Source organism: Parasteatoda tepidariorum, chromosome 7 (genome assembly GCF_982258835.1).
Source record: "Parasteatoda tepidariorum strain Cologne lab strain chromosome 7, Ptep-v5.0, whole genome shotgun sequence".
NCBI lineage: Eukaryota > Metazoa > Arthropoda > Arachnida > Araneae > Theridiidae > Parasteatoda > Parasteatoda tepidariorum.
In genome coordinates, this window is record NC_141761.1 from 43,357,111 (window position 1) to 43,377,607 (window position 20,497).

General features: G+C 26.8%; 1 protein-coding gene across 4 annotated transcripts in view; it reads left to right on the forward strand.

Moving 5' to 3' along the window:
* LOC107452687 (organic cation transporter protein) overlaps positions 1-20,497 on the forward strand; it is a 60,124-nt gene that overhangs the window by 22,658 nt on the left and 16,969 nt on the right. For 2 of the 4 annotated variants that reach the window (XM_021146883.4, XM_021146882.4), the window contains exons 2-5: positions 9,179-9,412; positions 15,203-15,421; positions 17,197-17,300; positions 19,560-19,714. In XM_021146883.4, coding sequence (XP_021002542.1) covers positions 9,221-9,412; positions 15,203-15,421; positions 17,197-17,300; positions 19,560-19,714 — 670 coding nt within the window. In that variant the 5' untranslated portion in view covers positions 9,179-9,220. Of the gene's footprint in view, positions 1-1,214; positions 1,354-7,844; positions 8,246-9,178; positions 9,413-15,202; positions 15,422-17,196; positions 17,301-19,559; positions 19,715-20,497 lie in introns of those variants that run through there. The other 2 variants (XM_043045270.3, XM_087167750.1) reach the window with 2 other exon arrangements.

Genomic DNA, 20,497 nt, shown 5'->3' on the forward strand with positions numbered 1-20,497 from the left:
TCATGCATTAAATTAAAATTATATTATAATTTTGAACTATATGTTGAATTAAAATTATATTTAAAATTAGGACTAAATGTTAAATTAAAATTATATTCCAAATTAGAATTGTAATTTAAATTAAAATTGCTTTTCAAAGTAAAAATGAATGTGAAATAAAAATAAAATTTTAAATTAAAACTATATTTTAAATTAAATTTATATTAATTAAAATCTTATTCTAAATTTTCATTACACTTTATATTAATATATCTTAAATTAAAATTATCGTTCAAATTTAAATTATGTGCATTTTCAATAAATATTTTTTAAAATTAGATTTATACCAAGATTTTCATTTTAAACTTAAATCATATGTTAAATTAAAATGATGAGTTTTAAACTTGAATTGTACACATTTTAAAATAAATATTCTTTTTAAAATTAAATTTATATCAGGATTTATGCTATTAATTAAAATGGCTAAATTAAGATCATGTGTTTTAAATTTGAATTATACATATTTTACAGTAAATATTCTTTTTAAAATTAATTTTTTTTTTTAAAATTAATATTTTAATTAGTATTTTAATTAGTATTTAATAATTAATTTATATAATAAATTAAACTTATTATATAAATGATTAAATATTATACATTTTTATTTAATAATTCCTTATTATTATTAATGAATTCCTTGTTATTATATTAAATTGTTATATTTATAAACTAATTAACTTTAAATAGAATAAATTTAATTTATTAAATTTAATTAATAAAATGAAATTGATTATTTTTAAAATTAAATTGTATTAAAAGTAAAATTGTATTCAAAATGAGAAGAATTTGCTAATTGTAGTTGTTCAGCTGAAAAATGCTAATTCAGCAGATTAGATCATTTTATCAGATTTTCTTTTATAAGTTGAATTGTACAATACGGTCATTAATTTCAATGCATCTTTTATTTTCCCTTTTTTCCCTCTCAGCTTATTTTTTCGAGAAATACTTAAAATAGTAAACTCTAGTAGCTTAAAATTACGAAGCGTGAGAAAAGGATACTTCTATAACCTTTTACAGCCAAAGTTTGACTCAGAAATTTACAGCAGCTTCACAAACAACAGCTACTTTGATATTACGTTGATATCCATATTTTGCAAGATTTCGCTCATATAATAAAAATTAGAGATAGTATGAGGATATCCTTTCTTTTCAATTTGTTGGTAACTTTTCATTTCAATTTTATAAAAGAGAAAGTTTGTTAATCTAATGCGTTCCTTTAGGATATTTCATGCGTTATAATATTAATACGTTTAGTTACCATTTTTCTTTTTTCCTCAGCCTTCGTCTTCGAAATCTGTAGACATTTCAATCATGGTTTGTTTATTATTTTCCCTTATAAGAAATTTTAATTATTCAAAAGATTAAATTTCATAAAATTTAATTTTAATTATTTATTTTATTTAACATAATTTTGAATTCTTTAAATTTTTTTTATTATTGATTTTATTTTTTTAATTATTTAAAATATCTATCCTAAAACTTTATTCTTCTTTCTTAAATATCTACACGGGTGAAATGTTTAAAATTACATATGTGTGATGTATGATGTATTTAGCAAACGTATGCGGGTGTCTAATGGGTTTTATTGATATTGTTAAAAATTTTTTGTTTTCAAATGCGAGGACAAACAATCAAAACATTTCTAAATTCGCTACATTTTTTTAAAAATAATACTTACTCTTGTACATTTTAGTCTTTTACCTGATCTTCAAATAAAAGTTATCATTCACATGATAAAAAAAAAAAAAATTTAAATTTAACACAAAAAAGTTTTTTTATACAGTAAAAAAAACTGTTTAAAGATAAATTACAGTTAATACTGCTAACTAAAGATAAATACTGGTTTTTCTATTTTTAATCATTACCTGAGTAAAGCAAAAAATTATCTTTTTTTAAAATTTTTTTACAGGCTTTTTCCGTATATTTCACGGTTTAAAGCTGTTCTTTACAAAACAGTTTTTCTGTTTCTCATTCTAATCATAAACGGATTGAAATTCTAATTTTTGCCATGCAGTTTTGCTTACCGCAAGAACATTTTCAAATCACTTCATAATTATTTATTGTACCTGCTCTTTGGATTATTTATGATTCTGATTATATACTATACCTGCTTTTACTCTCCAGAAATAATTTTATGGTTTCCAACATCGTATAAATGAAATCGCTCGTTGATTTTAATGTCTAATTGATATTCTACCCGATTATTACTTGCTTTTAGATATCCTTTTTTGTTAAATTACCAATGATTTAATTTAGCAATCATTTCGTTAAATTACCAATTACTAAAAAAAATGAAGTTAAATTACCAATCATTTTTATAAAGATGTCCCAATATAGCTTTAAACATCTTTTCGCTTAAGCGTGTAAAATTCCTAGGAAGTACTCAAATACTTTCAATAAGTACAACTCAGATAAGATAAAACTCAGTAAGATAAAGGCAGCTAAAAAATTTTCATCACAACTGAGCACCAGAACTGCCGTGGGGTCTCAAGGGACAGAGCGACTCCGACCTTCCGCTTAATGAGATGACCCGAGTTCGAATCCCGGAATTGACAAGTCATTCGAAATTTGCTCCTCTCCTTTCTCCCCGACCACGATCTTGACAAAAGTTGTTTATCGATTTTTTTTTCAAAGAACAAAATATTTTTCTTAAAATAATAGTTTGGTAATTAAAATAACAGTATTTATCAGCTTAAGATAAAACAGGTGTCTGTTTTTAAAAAACTTTATTTTTAAGTGAAATAAATGTTTTTATATTAGCACACCTGCTAAAATATTTTTTCCTGTAAATTCAGCAGTTTTTTAGTGCATAAATCTATTTCTTTACCTGTTTTAGTGCATAAATCTGTTACTCTATATCAGTAATTCTCAACCTTTTTTGGGGGGCGGCACAGTTTTAACGATTTTGAAATTTGACGGCACACAATGAAAAAAATTAGTTTAAAAGTTGTTTACATACCTATAATACACTGTGTTAAATAGTTTATGATAATAATTTTGAATGTGAAATAAAATAATATGTTCTACAAAAGCACGTTTATTAAGGGATTAATTATTTCTTTCGACTAATTTTTTATTAGTTAGTAACAGTTATTTATTTTTATTTTTTTGCTAGTTATTAATTGTTAGCTTGTTTTCTATAGCTATTAGCTGTTATTTTTTTGTGATTTCTTGTTAACTAGTTTTTTTGCTGATTATTAATTGTTATCTTATTTTTTTGTTAGTTATCCTTTGTTAATTTGTATTGCATAGCTTACTTTAATGATTAGCTTTTATTTCAATTTGAAAGTTAATATTTAGCTTGCTTTACTTTGTTAATTAATAATTTTAATAATCATTAAATTTCCTACTTATTTCAACATCTCTTAAAATTGTCAAAACAATTTAAACACTTCCTTCTTATTTTAAGATTGTCAGAGACAAGACAATGGCCGACAAAGATGTTCACACGGTTAAAGCATGGAAAAATTATAAAATGTGTATATTTATATATATATATTATATTTTATATATATACACTTTTCTTTAATTTAAACTTTACTCGTAATGAAAAAAAAGCATTATAATTTTGATTGTATCATTTCTAATATTTGACGGCACACTTTTAGAATTTGGCGACACACAAAAGTGCCGCGGCACAGTGGTTGAGAATCACTGCTTTATATCTTTATCACTTAACAAAAAACTGATTTATGCTTCAAAATGTTCTTCTACCTTTTTTTTATTTTTTTTTTTGAAGAAATAAAGGTAAATTTGATTATGTCTATTTTAAGTTGCAAAAAGTAGATAAAAGTTGCCTAATATGCGACAGTTTGTGACATGCAACACTTTCTTGCAATCGAATTCAATAAAAACTCTCTAAAATACACGTGAAGGTTGTGTGAAGTGAATACACTGTAGAAATTTCCCGGATGAAATTGTGGTACACTATAAGAACTGCTGAACAAAAGAATTATGCTGATATATTTTTCGTTAAGTATTGCTTACATTTTCTTACATAATTAAACGATTTCTTGCAAATTGTGATTTATAAGAATATGCATCATTTTTATATTCATAGGAACTAAATTAGGTTTCGATAAGCTACTGACTCATCTAACCAATTAACGATCAATTTGATATGTTACTATCTTTAAACGAAATAAGGCACATACAATAATTGACGTATTAATGTAAAATGTGCAATAATATACTCTCATTATCCTCTTCATTTAGTATAAAGCAGCATTTCTAAAAAAATATTTTACAGTTCCGAATTTCTATTTTACTTCCATAAGTCATAATAAGATAAATAAAATAAGGATTATACTGGCAGGGGATTAATAATTTTAAATACGTGTACTTCCAGTTTCAACTAAGTAACAGAATATAAATATTTCAAATTTTAAATTGGAATCTAAAGTAGGGACAAACATGCATACTGTTATATTATGGTCAATTTAAATGCAATAATGAATAGATTTAATATTTATTTAGAAAAAAAAAGGAAAATTCTTTCTCAGTACAATGCAATAGTCTAGTTAATTGCAGTTTAAAAAATGTTTTAATTTCGCAAACCACGCAAAATAAATAATTATTGAAACGAATTTACCATTAATTATGAAAAATGTCTAATTCTTGGGAATAAAATTGAGTTATGAAAAAAACACAGACAGTTAAATTTCTTAAATATATATTTGTAACTTAACATAAAAAAATATTAAAATATTCATAAAAATATTAATATTCATAAAAATATATAAAACTAAATACTCATGATAGATTGAGATTTCACTTGATTTCTACGCAGTCATAAATTTCGCCATAGCTACGAAGATACACATAAACATATCAGCATGTTCTTGACTGTATTATTTTTAAATATTAAGTAAATATAAATTTATAAGCTTCATACAGATTACAAAACTAAGTCAAAAAGAAAAAAATTGTTCTTAGACTAATTTATATAAAATGTTAACTAATATAAAATGTTATATAAAATTTAAAAAAAACTAATTTATATAAAATGTTTAAAATTACTTTAGTTTTCAAGCAGGAGAATTTAGCGTCATTTTTTGAAAATCACTATACTATAGATTTTGTTAGAGCGTATTTTTTTAGAAGCTAAGAATCGAAGGTTCAGACATCAGGGCCGAAATAATGTGATGGTCGAAATAACAATTAATCCTTCCGAAGTTCTGAATTGTACAAGATTTATTTGCAACATTTATTTGTTGATTTTATTTTTAAAGGATTACCCTACTTAAAAAAAGAAACTAATAAAAGAATATCACTACTAATAATAGAAAATCACTAATATTGATAACGACGGCACAAGTATTAATCATAGAACTATTTTTAGAAACGTAATGATAAGGAGTTCTTTTAAATGTTTATTTAATTTTCACTATGTGAAATGTGATGAAAACGTATTCCGTGTAAAAAAGAGTAATTGCAAAAATCAATTCACACATGAAAATAATTAAATAATGCCTTTATACTTAAAGATAAAATTTAATATCAATTCAGTTGTAAAGGACTGAATTACATTATTTCTCTTGTTTCTGTTAGGAAATCAAACAACGTCATTAACTATTCAGTATCATTATTTGTTTTACCTATTTAATACCTTTAAAAACAATTATTTATTATTTACCTACATATTTTTTTTATGTGTAAAGAAATATTAAATAATTCTTATATTTTTAAAATAGTATATGCAGAGCACAGATTGCAAGCAACTCTACGGCAAACGTTGTATTTACGGTTTCTTTTGGCATTAAAAGTTTGACAGGTTAATCATTATTCCTATGAAGCAGAAGAAATATTACTAATAATGGAACTATCACCCCTGAAAACCTTATTTTTCATGAAAAAATAATAATGGTACTGTCAAACTTGCCTCGATTACAGAAGGTTTTCTAATCTTGTTTCGTGAAAGTAAATTAAATCTCGATATAAAATAGCTTATTTATGCAAGCTCAATAAGGAATCAAATAAGGTATTTAAACTATTCATTTAGTAATTTCATATTGGTACTGTCAAATTTGCCTCGATTACAGAAGGTTTTCTAGCCTTGTTTCGTGAAAGTAGATTAAATATTGATATAAAATAGCTTATTTATGCTAACTCAATCAGGTATCAAATAAGGTATATAAACTACTCATTTGGTAACTTTTCGTTCATAAAATAGCTGATTACCGGAGATACTGGTAATATAGTTCTTATTACCACAGATTTAGCAAAAAAATTCAAAACTGAAGAAAAAATTTTACCGAATTAAAGGTTTTTAATGCCATGCTCTAAGGTATCATGATAAAATTACCAAATTTTACCACATTTACTTAATTTCATCACACATTATAAAACCATATTTAATTTTTATCTTACCATAATCATTACCGAATCACTTAGGCAAAAATATATCAAGCTTTTGATGGTCCCATAGAGTCATAAACACGGTAACTCTTACTATATTTTGGTGGTTTTAACCATATTTTATTAAACTTGATTCTTCCTGAGGGCCCGTTTTGATGGAATCTTCATCATCCTCACATTAAAGTTCGTTTAGTTTGTATCTTTTATAATTATGATGATGACGATTCAAGAATCTTGTCTTCAATTACAATGTATTTAATTCGAAACATATTTTTTTTTCAAAGCTGTATTGTGTGTCAACTGTTTACAATGACATAATATTTGAGGCAAGGTCAGACTGCATTCATTGCGTTCATTGTTAGTGGGTCATGGACAGAAGAATCATAATAACGAACAAGGAACTTCCACAGTTTATTTACCACTTTTTTTTAAAAAAATAAAACTTAAACACAGCAAAATCTTCCATTTTATTTGAAATAATTTGCTTGAAATTAATATTTTCAATCTTATTTTAAATATGTGTTAACAAATGGGTTATATATATTAATGTATGGTCAATACGTGAGTAAATATTGGGTTATATGTTTTAATGAAAAATTAGAGAAATATTTAAATTTATAACTTTAAAAGAATAACTGCAGAAAAAACGCTGTTACCAATATGTGAAAGAAAATTAATTTTGATATTAAAATTTTGTTGCAAAAAATAATATAGTATAGTACATGCTATCTTAATGCAAAGTTTTTAAGAAAAAATGCCCGAGTCAGAGTACAGCTTTTCTGTTATTTAATTTATTTTAGTTTTTCATTAACTAAATGGTAAATTTAAATGGATTTTCATCATTTATCAAACGTTTCAAAAATGGTGAAGACAGGATATGGAAGACAATAGAAATACTTTTTGGATTGTGCAATAGAAATAACTTTACTATAGGTAGTATAGAGGTTTTTGATAGATTGAATAAAATAAAAAATAAATAAATATGGCTTTAAGAAGTACTTAGAAATTCCGCTTACTAACCATTATAAAATACGAATAATTGAAGAATAATCAGATTTTTTTTATTATTATGCAACTAATAAGAGCACTTAAGAAGTGAAGCTCTTCTTTTGGCAATCACAGTGATACTTACACTGATAACTTTTCAAGTATTGATTAAAAAACTCTAGTTTTCCTCGAATGGGATTACAGATATAAACAAGCTTTAGTTTTTGAGATGAATGAAACAGTGCCTAATGTTTGCCATCCATTGTTTTATAGTAATGCAGAAATTAAAAGAAAAAGAATGTATAAAATGATGCTAGACAGTTACCTTCGTGTTTCCCTCCTTTCCCTATTTAGAACAGATTGTGTGGCCTCAGCAAGCCTCACAAAGAGCTACCTTGACTCTATATTATATCTATTTTTACTCACAGAATGAATGAATAAGAAAGCTCGATAAGCTCTTAGAAATCTTCAAAAGCCCGTCTTGATTGGAAAGCCCGTAAGTTGAGATTCTAAAATCATCTGCAGCGGTTAAGTTAAACTCAGCGATTATGTTAATGTAGCGGTTATGTTTGAAATGCAGCTTGAATCTTTTTTCTTTCTAAGATAGCTGAGTCAAATGTTTCGCGTTAAATGCCTATAATATTCGGGCCGACATCTTTCGTGAGCAGCATTTTTAAAACCGGAAATATTTCGCTGACATAAACCATCAGTAGACACTACCACTTTTATATTTTAATTTTCATAGCAATCGAATTGAAATTGTTTATCAATTTTTATCAATTTATATTCTGCTGTGGATATAAAACCATAAACGATCATGTTCGCTCCCTTGTTTTGAAATTCCCTCTGATGACAGGATCAAGTAAGTCTTAGTAAAAACGCTATTCTTTTCAATTCTTTTTTTTTTCTTATTAAGGAAAATATTCATTGATTTTCATAGAGAACATTAACCTCCTGTGGCTAGCCCAACTAAGCATAATGATTCGTTTACCACTGGGTACATTGTACGGAAGTATTGTTACTCAGGAACTCAGAAAAAGTATAAAAACTGTATGAAAAGTAGAGTATGAAAATTTCGAAATTTTTTCATTAACTTCTTTTGGACGCGTCGAAAATTCTTTAAATGTAAGACTGTCGTTGATGTGATAAATGTTCTTACTTTCTCAAATACTGCGCAAGGATATAAAATTTTAAAAAAAAGATTAGATATGGATATGAGATGATACAGCTATGCCAGCCTCAATTTGAAATATCGCTTTTAATGCTTTTGTGTTCTTCTACTGCACATTTTGAAGCAACCCAGAACTCTTTTTCTTCTGTTTATATCAAGTGTTTTTATGCAGCCTCTAGGTTAAATTTTTAATCTCTAAGCTAAAACAACTTTTAAGCGAAAACGTTTTAAAAAGTGAGTATTTATTAAGTATAAAACTAAGTATATGCTTTAAACTATGTATTATCTTTAAATAAATGCATCTTTTTTCTTACAAAACATCGTGACATTTACTTGAAAAGTTAGACATAGAATGTACATTTAACATTGTTTAAATTATTTGAAAGCTAGCGCAGCACAAAAATTTTAAAACTAATAACAGGTTTTTGAATACATGCGCTTTTTGAAGGCTAATTCGTTTAAATCTCCAATTCAATCTGAAACTAAATCATTTATTTATATTTTCAATTTGTAAAATTTCAATTCCCTCACATGAGCACCATCTTCTAAATTTCTGATCTGAAAGTTGAAATAAGCTTGAAATAATGTCTTGTCTGTTTAATAATGCTTTTGTTTTCATTTCAGAAGAGTAAAACATTTACAAAAAGTTTTAGAAGATTTTCAAAGATGTCGGAGAAGAAACCTCTGAGCGTTGAAGCAGAGGAGGAGGAGTTTACAGACATTATAGGAGGACATGGGCGATGGCAACTTGGAATATACTTTTTTTGTTTCTTATGTGCTTGGCCACATTGTTTTCATAATCTTATTATGACATTCTTTGCGCCGAACGTCGACCACTGGTGTGCGAGGCCGTCACATGTAAGTATTAAATTTAAGTGCATTCTATTCGATCTCGCAAGGAATTTGCTTAGATATCTGCTGCCTTCGTCCTTCAATCTTGCTCGCCTTAAAAATATCCCGGATCTTCACAGCATTGTGTGGCAATTGGATAATATGAAACGAATATAATCTTTTTGGGTTTTTTTGACTTTAACTCATAATACTGAATAATAATTGCGAAAAATTTAAGAGCATTAGCCGAAAATTAAATTCATTTTTGAAAGCATATGAGAAAGAGCATCTATTATATACTGCTAAGTCCCACTCAGAGAAAAGTTACCGTGTCTTAAGTTTATATTTAAGTAAGATAATCAAATACTCACTGATGTCTATATTGAAGTCATATTTGAAGATAAATAAATAAAAAATTCTATAAATACTATACATAAATACATAAAAAATTCTATAAATACTATACATAAATACATAAAAAATTTATTTAAATTACTCTTCGGATACCCGAAATTGTTATGGCAATATTAATAACTAAATTTTTCTATTCTATCTATTTGAATTCAAAAATATCTTAATTATAAATAAAAAGTAAGAGTAAAAATATTTAATCTTTAAAAAAAATTGAGGAAAACTTATTTTCTATGAGCTTGTCAGTTTCAAAATATTTTTGTTAGTTATATGTAGAATTTACATTCACGTGTCAAAACTCTAACAATTGAGAGATTTCGCACTTTTACGTTACACTCCTGAACGCCGCAAGATTTGAAGTAATTGTGCTTGAAGTGCGGATGTGTCAATTCTGGAAAAATACACGTGATTCTGTGAAAAATTATCTAACTTACGTGAATGAAAAGAAAGATATTTTGAAAAATTCCGTAAGTTGAAAATACTAACTCCGGAAAGCAAGATTTGAAGTAATTGTGCTTGAAGTGCGGATGTGTCAATTCTGGAAAAATACTCATGATTCCGTGAAAAATTATCAAACTTACATGAATGAAAAGAAAGAGATTTTGAAAAATTCCGTAAGTTGAAAATACTAACGTAGTGGAATATCACATTAAACTTTGTCCAAAAAATCAAAACAAACATTTGCAATGGGCGTGGACATGGAAGTTAAACTTCTCCCACCTAAATTATGCAATTAAAATAAATATATTTTATAATTTCAAATTACCCAGAAATATATAGTGACAACCATCATTTAAACTAAAGCCCGTGAAATGTATTTCCTAATTCAATTAACCAATTCGCGATCGCAACGAACTATAGGGGGCGTTGTTGTATGAGGCTAATACCTGCGATTTCTATATGAACAGTCATTCAGTTACTCTAGAGACGTCGTTAACGTAGCAATGCAACGTTCCTTCTTTATTGTGGCTAATTAAATTTAAAAAAGAAAAATGCTTGATATTCTTTCTTATGCAAACGAAAACAAAATGGTATCTCTTTTTATTAGAGAAGGAATATCCAAAACACATCGGAAAAATATTTGTACATTAACAGAAAAAAATATGTATATTCTTATAACAGTTAAAACCTAATGCCCGAGAAATAGTATTACTAAATTTAATGATATAACATGAAAGGCCCATTTAAACTTTACATTCTATAGTTTTTAGAATCATATTACTTCAAAAACTAAAATGAACAAAAAGTATACATAAGAATCATAATTTTATGAAATTTAATTTTGTAAACAAAGCTTTTTGACAACAATTTTTATCAAAAAATTTCAAGTTTCAATAAAAATCATTATTTTGAAACTAAGAAACGTTGAATAAAGAATGCTGACGAAACAAAAACAAAAAGAAAAAACAATTCTTTTTTGTCGCCATTTTTAGTGCTACGAAAATTTGTCTTTGGAATTTGCTAAAAACAAAACAAGATGCAATTTTATTTTTTCAGGAGGGAAATATTTTATCGAAAAAACGGAAATGTACCAATTCCCACAACATAAAACTTTATCTTGGTAAACGTACGTTTTGGAAATGTTATTTCATTTGGAATCTTATTTATCAGAGTTCATATGGTGATATGATTGTTTTGAATCTATGCTAAACTCTATATCGGCTCATTTTCCACCGAAATCCGATTGACTATTTTGATTTTAAATAAAGTGTTTTATTTTATGAATTGTCGCTAAAATTTTAAATGTATATTGGCAGCACTTAAAAACCTCCAAATCTGTAGCGGCGGTGGCGTTAATACGTAAGTTCCGAATTTTTATTCCATACTTTTCTGAATCATATTACTTCAAACATTGGAATATACAAGAAGTATACATAAACACTTAATGTTATACCATTTAATTTTTCAAAAAAAGTATTTTGAGAACAATTTTTATCAAAAAATTATAAACTAAAAAACGGAAAATGAAGAATTCTTAGGATAAAAAAACGATTTTAAGAATTCTTTACATTGAAATAAAAACTTTCATATTGTTTCTTTTTTTATTATTCTTATAGTTCTTAATCAGACGTGTAAGAAACCATTCTGTAGAGAACCATCATCAAATGAAAAAAAAATATTTACAATCAAATTTTTTATTGTAAAAATCATTGCACTTACCTGATTTATAATTCCCGGAGAATTCCAAAATGATAAGTTCCTTGTTTGAAAACTTTATTCTCAAATAATAGATACATAGTTTATCCCTTCATTACTTTTAGATAACATACTACACAGCAAAATTTTATAATTGATATGAATTTGAATATGTAGCTTATAACAGAATAGCTGAATTCTAGTTGAACTTATTCTTTCAAAACTAAAAAATACTTACCAAGAAAACGATTAAAATTAATTAAGAATCAGCACAAATGGCACTATTTCAAGTAACTTGGATACTTTTTTATTGTTGTTTTCCGAATTATATGGATACAGAAATATATACTATTCTATACCGAAGAAAATTATGCTATAACTATTACAATTCTGTATGTTCTGAATTCATATTTATTCACTGGAATGACGAAAGCAATGTTGACTTCACTTTAATTCGTAATGAATTGAAGACAGAAGAAATGCATTTTACCTTAATACACACATCTGTAACAGTATCCGAAATCGGAAGTCATCAGTTGCAAGTTTGTTGATAATAGAAATTAAAAATTAATGAGGAATTTTTCTTCAAATGTTTGGCGTGTTCTGTTCCTGAAAGATTTACTAATATTCTGGAGATTTTTTTCAAGTTCTTCGGCCTTTTCCTTAGGGATATTTTGTTTCTTATTTGCTGTTAAAAAATGGCGTCTGATTCAGTCAATGATTTTGATGGAACTAAATGAAAACGTGATAAATTAATGTCTGATATTTACAGGCTCCCGCTAGACGGGGTACATAGATTGGAATAATACTACAACTCTAAGCGAACTCAACGCAGTCAACATTTACTACGATCAAACAATTTTTCCATTATGTAACCCTTTCAAGAAGCTGTGCAAAACCTATTACCACAATTCCAATATTAGATACCTTGGTACCAATACTAAATATATTTTTTATTATAATTATTGCCTGTTGAAACAACACCTATTGCGACAGTATTCATAGTACTTATTCCAAAATGTATGTATAGCACCATTGACTTCAATAATAATATGACAGTTTCTTTGAGGTTTCCTAAAACGAATAAGTATTTGTTTTCTAAATACTTTGTTTTTTTTTGTTTGGAACTTGTTAGTTTAATTAAATTTTTAGTTTAATTACAGTTGATTTTTAGTTATTTTCTTGGATAGAAACATGTTACAAAAGCGTAATTATAACCAAAATGATCACGTGATTTCGGATAACAGTTGAAACATTAGTTTGGTGACATAGTCCGTGCATGCTAATACGTTCTAATAGATCATTGAGTTTATATGACATTACGAATAAAAATTATTAAATATGACTTCTACATAGAATAGCTACATAGAATACATGGTACACTTCTAACTAGCTACATAGAAATTTGTTATAATCGTGGTCGTGTATTTGTTATAAACGTTCTTTTAAAAATATTTGAAGGAAAAAAATTACAGAAATGTGGATAATTGAATTTAAAACAATGACTAATGCTAAAACCAATGAGAAAAATCCCTTTTCAAACGAGCCTCCTGATCGATATAATTGAAATTTTGTAATGCATTATGATATTGGGAGCCAATATTCTTCTTTTTAAATTTTTGAACCCCAATGCAAACAGTTCAGAAGTTATAAGAAAGAAACACGCACAACACACACTCTACCTTTTTAAATATAAAGTGTGTTTTTTTATGCATCCAGAGCATTTCAGGCACAACATTTTATTTTTCAAATACGAAATCAATCTATAAATTAGATTTTGACCGAAGTGGTGTCTCTTATTGCCCTATTTTCGTTTATTTTTTTATTTTCAAATTTTTACCATGACTTTTTTCGTGTTTTTCTCAATTTTTCTGCACAGCGAAGCCTATTGCGTCTTTGAATTTTAAGCGTCTTTGAATTTTAATTCTTATTTCATCATGAAGGCCAGTAATTGAACCCGCTAAAAGATGAGTTTGACAGAGGCAGGGTGACTATGTGGTACTGATTGTTAACTTGTATTGATGTCTTGTATTCAGAGTAGTGTTTCTGATGGTTTTAGAAGCCGATCTGGAACTATGAAGTGGTGTGTTTGTGCTTTTGAGGGACGGTGTGGAGTCACGAAGCGCTGAATTGAGAGCAAAAAACTTATGCACATTAATACAGTATACTATATTATCAAACAGTGATTTCATTAAAAATTAATCGTAATCTGTAAACAAGCTTTTTTTGGCCACTCGTTTCTCTTCAATAGTTAACATTTTAAAGTTGAGATTAGAAACAAAAGATTCAAGTGCTGTAAGGGGTGTATATCTTTCTCAACTGCACAATTCAACTTTTTAAATAAAGCTCGCGCAAGATCTGTTAATGTATACGATTAAAATAGTATAAAGAATAGTATGCCTAAAATAGTAGAAAACTTTATATTTAACAAAAAGAAACGTGTGAACCTTTTTTTAAATATTTGTATTAAAATAGTGACTTATTTGTTACAATGTCATTTTTCGTGATCTAAAAAACTATTTTTATTTTAAGAAAACTAATTCTAACAATCTAAAATAATGAATTGCTAAAATGAAAAAAAAATTTCAATTCTAAAATACAAATGTCAGTACAATTTATAAATCATTAATTAAAATTACACTATTGCAATACTTTTCCTTTAAAAAATAAAAGATAAGGATGTTTTCATGTGTGAATACTTATATGTTCATTTGGCTTTTCGGACCATTGATTATTAAACTGGTATTTAAAAGTATTTTTAAAACACATCATATCCTGAATCCTTCTTAAATTCTGTTAATTTAATATCATAATTAGCATAGTTATTTTAATATCATAGTTAACATAGTTAATTTAATATCATAATTAACATAGTTAAATTACTAGCATAGTTAACATAGTTAATTTAATATCATAGTTAACATAGTTAATTTAATATCAAAGTTAACATAGTTAATTTAATATCATTGTTAACATAGTCAATTTAATATCATATTTAACTATATTATTTACAGTTTTATTTAACCCTTCGTTCAGATTTTTATTTTTTAAAATTTCGTCAAAGGGTATTTATAATACATATAGCATTCTTAAGTTCTATTCATCGCAATGTTTTATAGTTAACTTTAATTTTTTGTTTACTTTCAGACATTTGTTTACACTTTCATGAAAGATACTTTTAAAGCATATATTATTGTTCTTAAATTCCATTAATTGTGATATTTAGTTACAATTTACTTCAATTATGACTTTATGTTTCATTTTCTCAAGGTAATCGAAGCAAATGTGTCTGTCTTCGAATGGAAGAATGAAGCTGTACCCATAGTTATGAACCGAGCTGGACTAGTGCGGAAAAGTCGATGCACTGTATACAAGCACCTAGTAGTTAATGGTTCATTGCATGTTCCATCAACAATTGATAGTGAAATAGAAGCTTGCGAAACCTGGGAATATGATGATTCTTTTTACAAGTCCACCATGGTCGATGATGTAAGCAATTTTATTCTTATTTTTTTCAAAGTGTTAAACTTAAATTTTCCTATCGCTGTAGTTTGTTGAGGAATAGTTCATTCTTTGAGCTGTGGCACTGCGGTCGGGTGCTTAATCTTGGAATTCATCCAGGAAGCAGGTAAACTTACGCAGAGTTCACATTAAATTGTGCCACAACTGAAGATCTTTCGGATGATGCGATGAGTAAGTTAGAAGAGAGCAACAACCTCATCGTCTGACCTCGAGCAAAAGTACTTGACATTCTTACAATGGCCTTTGAAAGACAGAGACTTAGAAAGAGGGCAAGGTGCCTGTCTGGGCATAAATGCAAAAAAAAAATTATTTTCTTCTTCAAATTTAAATTTTGAAGTATGTTTAACTTAAGAAGTATGAAAACAATTTTTTAACTGGAACTTCACTGCGCATTCATTTGTTTCAGGTAATTATGTTAAATTGCAATTCGTTTTAGACGAGACATACTTTTGATGTTTGACTATAGTGTCATTTTGAGAAGCATTAATATTTTTTAAATATATATTAATTCCTTTTTAAATGAATATAAATATTTGTAATCATAATTTTTCCGTTCTTAAATGTTGAAAGCTTTTAAGTAAAATCTGTAAGAATAATTAGAATTATGCAAAAAATATTTTTATTTCGGTTTTATTTTAATTAGTTAAAAGCTATTTTTCTGTTAAAACAAAAATATTTGATTTCACAAAGTTGAACCACTTTTGTGAGCAATTCCAAACCTGGATAAAAGTCATGAACTGAAAAAATGCACTTTCATTTACAGTGGGAGTTAAGTAGTGGTATCGGGAAAAGAAATTGAAAATTATGGTAAAATAGTTCAAATTTTACTTTTGTATTAAAAGAAGTAATTAAAATAACTTCAATATTTGTGAATAAAATTTGAATGAAAAATTTAGTTTAAAAACAAATAGAAATAAATGTTTCTTTCAATTATCATTTTTCTACTTGAATACTTTGTGTGCTAAGTTCTTCTGTAAAATTTGTTTAAGATAATATATTAAAAATAATAATTTTGAATAATTATTATAAAATATTTTGTTCTTAATAATAATCAACAAATTTCAGTGACGGAGAAATTTTTAAAATTCGTTGAGGTTTTAAGCCGATTTAGTTTCTCTTTAACTAAAATTCTTGATTATATGCTGTTAATTTATAATAATATTTTTAAAGAATTTCTTTTTTTATGAGTTCTTTGTAAACAACGTGTTAAATATAAATGTAACATGTGCAATTTATTTGAATAAAATATCTACCAAATAACTACATTATTAATTTTATCAATACTGGACTCAAATTAGCATAAATATTTTTACAAAAGTATATAATTAACTTTACATTGTATTTCAAATCCTGATCTCGATTTGAATATGTTTGAATTAAATATATCGTTGATATAATATTATTCTTCAAAACTTGATTTCAATTTAAAATGGCGCACTTCACAAGTAATTTGTTTTATACATTATAGTAAATTCGATGAAGATTGGAATTTATTCAATTAATAATAACTGGGACCATATTGCATGAATACAATGAAACCGGAGTGAACCAGTACAAGAACCGGTTTACACTGGTTGTAGGATTGTGGGACTAACTTTAATTGTCCTTGAAATATCGCATTTCCGCTTTAATTAGTTTATTCTGTGTGATATATCAAGGATCTAATGAAACACAATTTAATTATTGAGTTCCCAAAATAATAACAAATGTTAGTGTATGACATATGGTTTTGATATTTTTAGTGGGATTTGGTATGCAACCGAGAATGGTTAATTTCCGTTTCCAAAACTGTTTACATGGTTGCATTCTTAATTGCGGCAACGACATGTGGCCAGTTGTCAGATCGGTAAGTCAAATAATTTGTTTATATTCATTTATTTCAATTTAAAAGGCATGATTTTTTCTTATGATTTATCGATTCGTTTAACTGTGACTTATTATTTTCGATGTTGATACTAATTCACAGGATTTCGAATGATTATGATTTGTGAATCGTACTTTATTCTTTGCTTTTGCGGGTTATTTGTAGCACATCAATAAATATTCTTAAAGGAAAAGAATTTTTTTATTATTGATATTAAAAATAAGTGCAATTTATTAGGTTGAAATAACTTTTAGTAGTGGCTAACAATCGGCAAAATGCAAAAAAAAAACTTTTTCATTTACAGCGACATAAATACACCGCATAATTGAGCCAAATGTATAATTTGTTAAACGAAGGAGTAATTATTAAAAATTTAAATAAAATAATTATAAAAATATTTTGTTCTGATTAATCTAGTATTTTATTCTATGTTGTTTTTATAGTACATAATTTATAATCAATAAAAGCGTTACGTCATTATCAAATAATTTATATGAAAGGGATATATTTTTAATGGATTTTCATCCATTGTAATTCACACTTGAACGTTTAAAAGAAATATGTTCTAGATGAGATTTCTAACATTTCAACTTATTACTTTGTTGATTCCATTTAAATATTATTAGGTGCGTTGTTTTAAAATAGTACTTTTAATGCTAAAGAAACTTTCGATTCTGTCCAAAATAAAGATTTGTTTATTTTTTACCTATACCGGAACAAATGAGTTATACAAATCATGCATTTTTAATACTTTCAACACAGTTATAATTCTATTCATACCTAAAATTAAGTTCTTCATAAATTTCTAAGCCTTAACTACGTGTATTGGTATAAGTTTTCACTAATTTATAATTTTATTTAGATTAAAATTAATTTGAGTGATATTTGTGTAACTACAGTGATCAATAAATGGGTCACCCCAAATAACTTTTGATCTGGTGATCGAATCTTCCCTTAATAGGACTGAATCGTAATAGTTCGAAGAGATTCTAATTAGCAAGCATTCTAATTAGTTAACGTAGAAGACAATTTAAGTTATGAAATTAGATACAAGACAGCTGTCTAAGCTTGGACAAGACAGCTGTCTAAGCTTGGACAAGACAGCTGTCTAAGCTTGGACAAGACAGCTGTTTAAGCTTGGACCCCTTTATGATAAGATCAGCTTTGTATATTTTAAGGATATAATTTACTTTAATATTCAATATTTTTGAGGATACATTTAACTTTGACAACTTTCATAATGAAATAGTATTTAAACTTTATATTATTTTAAAACTTCGGAATTAGAACGAAGTAATATTTTTGGTAGTATTAATATCTAAGCAAAATTGATTTGTACTAGCTAATAAGATTAACTTTGTGAACTAAATAAAATATCCAAAATATTTTCTAAATATATAAACAACAAATCTCTGAAAGGGAACGAAGTTTTGTTTTCATTTTCATTTAAAAGCTTCTTTTTTCATTAGAAGATTTAGAAGTTTGAGAAGATTTACGAAAAAAAATTCCTAAATATTTATGCTTCACCGTTAGAATTTTCATTCTAGGATTTGGTAAAATAACCGACAGAAGTCTGACCATCCAATTTACCGTTAAGTTTATGACAAAGAACATTTCTTACTTTTTTGGTTTTAAACATTTACAACGAGCATGGTTTTAAAACCGTAAGAGTTTACTGGAAACTAGTTACCAGTTAATTACATTGAAATTAGGCTTTCGTTACATAACGGGAATTGGAGAATGCAGGATATTAGAAACTCTTCATGTATGAAAGGGAATTAAAAAAAATATTGTGTTGCCAAAAGTGGCACTCAAACCCCCGTTCTGTCGGTGAAGAGACTGGATAAGTCCTCTCGGCTCTAATAAATACCCACCTTCATGGAACTGAGTGGGATCATTAAGTGGTCTTAGATGGAACGATAAAATTCTGGTTGTTTAACCGTATTAGGTGAAAGCAGTTAATAAACGGTTTTCCCCCAGTTTACGGTTTGAATACCATCTTATTTAAGGTTATTTGACTATTTTCTTTAAATATGATAAAATAACAATAAAATAAATTGTTATTTAACTGTGTTTTTTCGAGAAATTTCGAACAGTGTTGAATATATTCTGGAATATTTTTCAAAGTATTAATATTTAAGTTTCGTTTTGGGAATGAACACATTTTTTTTAATTTTTCACATGCTTGAATTTAATTCCAAAATTTTTTCAAAATGTCTATAATTGAGCTTCATTTTATAGGTTTGGACGTCGTATAACCATGATCAGTTGTATTTCCATGTTCTTGGTGGCTGCACTTTTGACTCTCTTGGCGAAAAATTTCATGATGTTTATTGTTTTGCGCTTCTTTCTTTCCATGGGAATTACGTCTACATTCACCATATCATACGTAGTGCGTAAGTATTTTGAATATTTAATTTGCTTCGTATATTTATTATAAGTCAATAAACTTAATGATAAACAAGAAATGCGTTGTAGTAAAAAAATATGTCAAACAAATATAATGCTAAAATATCCAAGATTTTGAAATGAAATAAAATTTTAGTAACCACACTTCTATAGTGATAATAGTGATAATCTAGAAATATTATAATCCCAAAAGTATATAGCAATTTAGCTTTATTATCTTAGTCTGAGGTATTTTACCTCATACTTTTGAAGTTAGCTAATTAACTTAGATTTCATAGAATTTTCGGGTAATGGGAAACACTCATTTTGCATACTACAGGGAAAAAAATGCGATATGATGGATTTTGATCTGAAAACTGGACTACTTTAGCTTTGTTAGCAAATAAACATTAGAAAATAAAATTATATGATCATAAAACAGTTCAGGCTTAAATTAGTGGCATTACCTAATTAATTAAGTATTCATAGAATTTTCTAGCAACAGGAAACATTAAATTTACATCGGGAGGATTACAGGAGAAAAGAAAATGCGATACAATGGATTTTGATCTGAAAATACCTTTATCTATGGTTTCGTCAGCAAATGAACATGACATTAAAACAATTCATTTTAATTTAAATTATACGTCAGGAGCAGTGCGCCGTTTCGTTGTTCTTCTAATGTTTCTCAATATTGGTGACGTCATAGTTTACATGCATTTGTTCGACCTTTTAGATTAGTTTAATATCGGCACATGCATATTTTTCACACTGAGATTAAAAGAACCAAA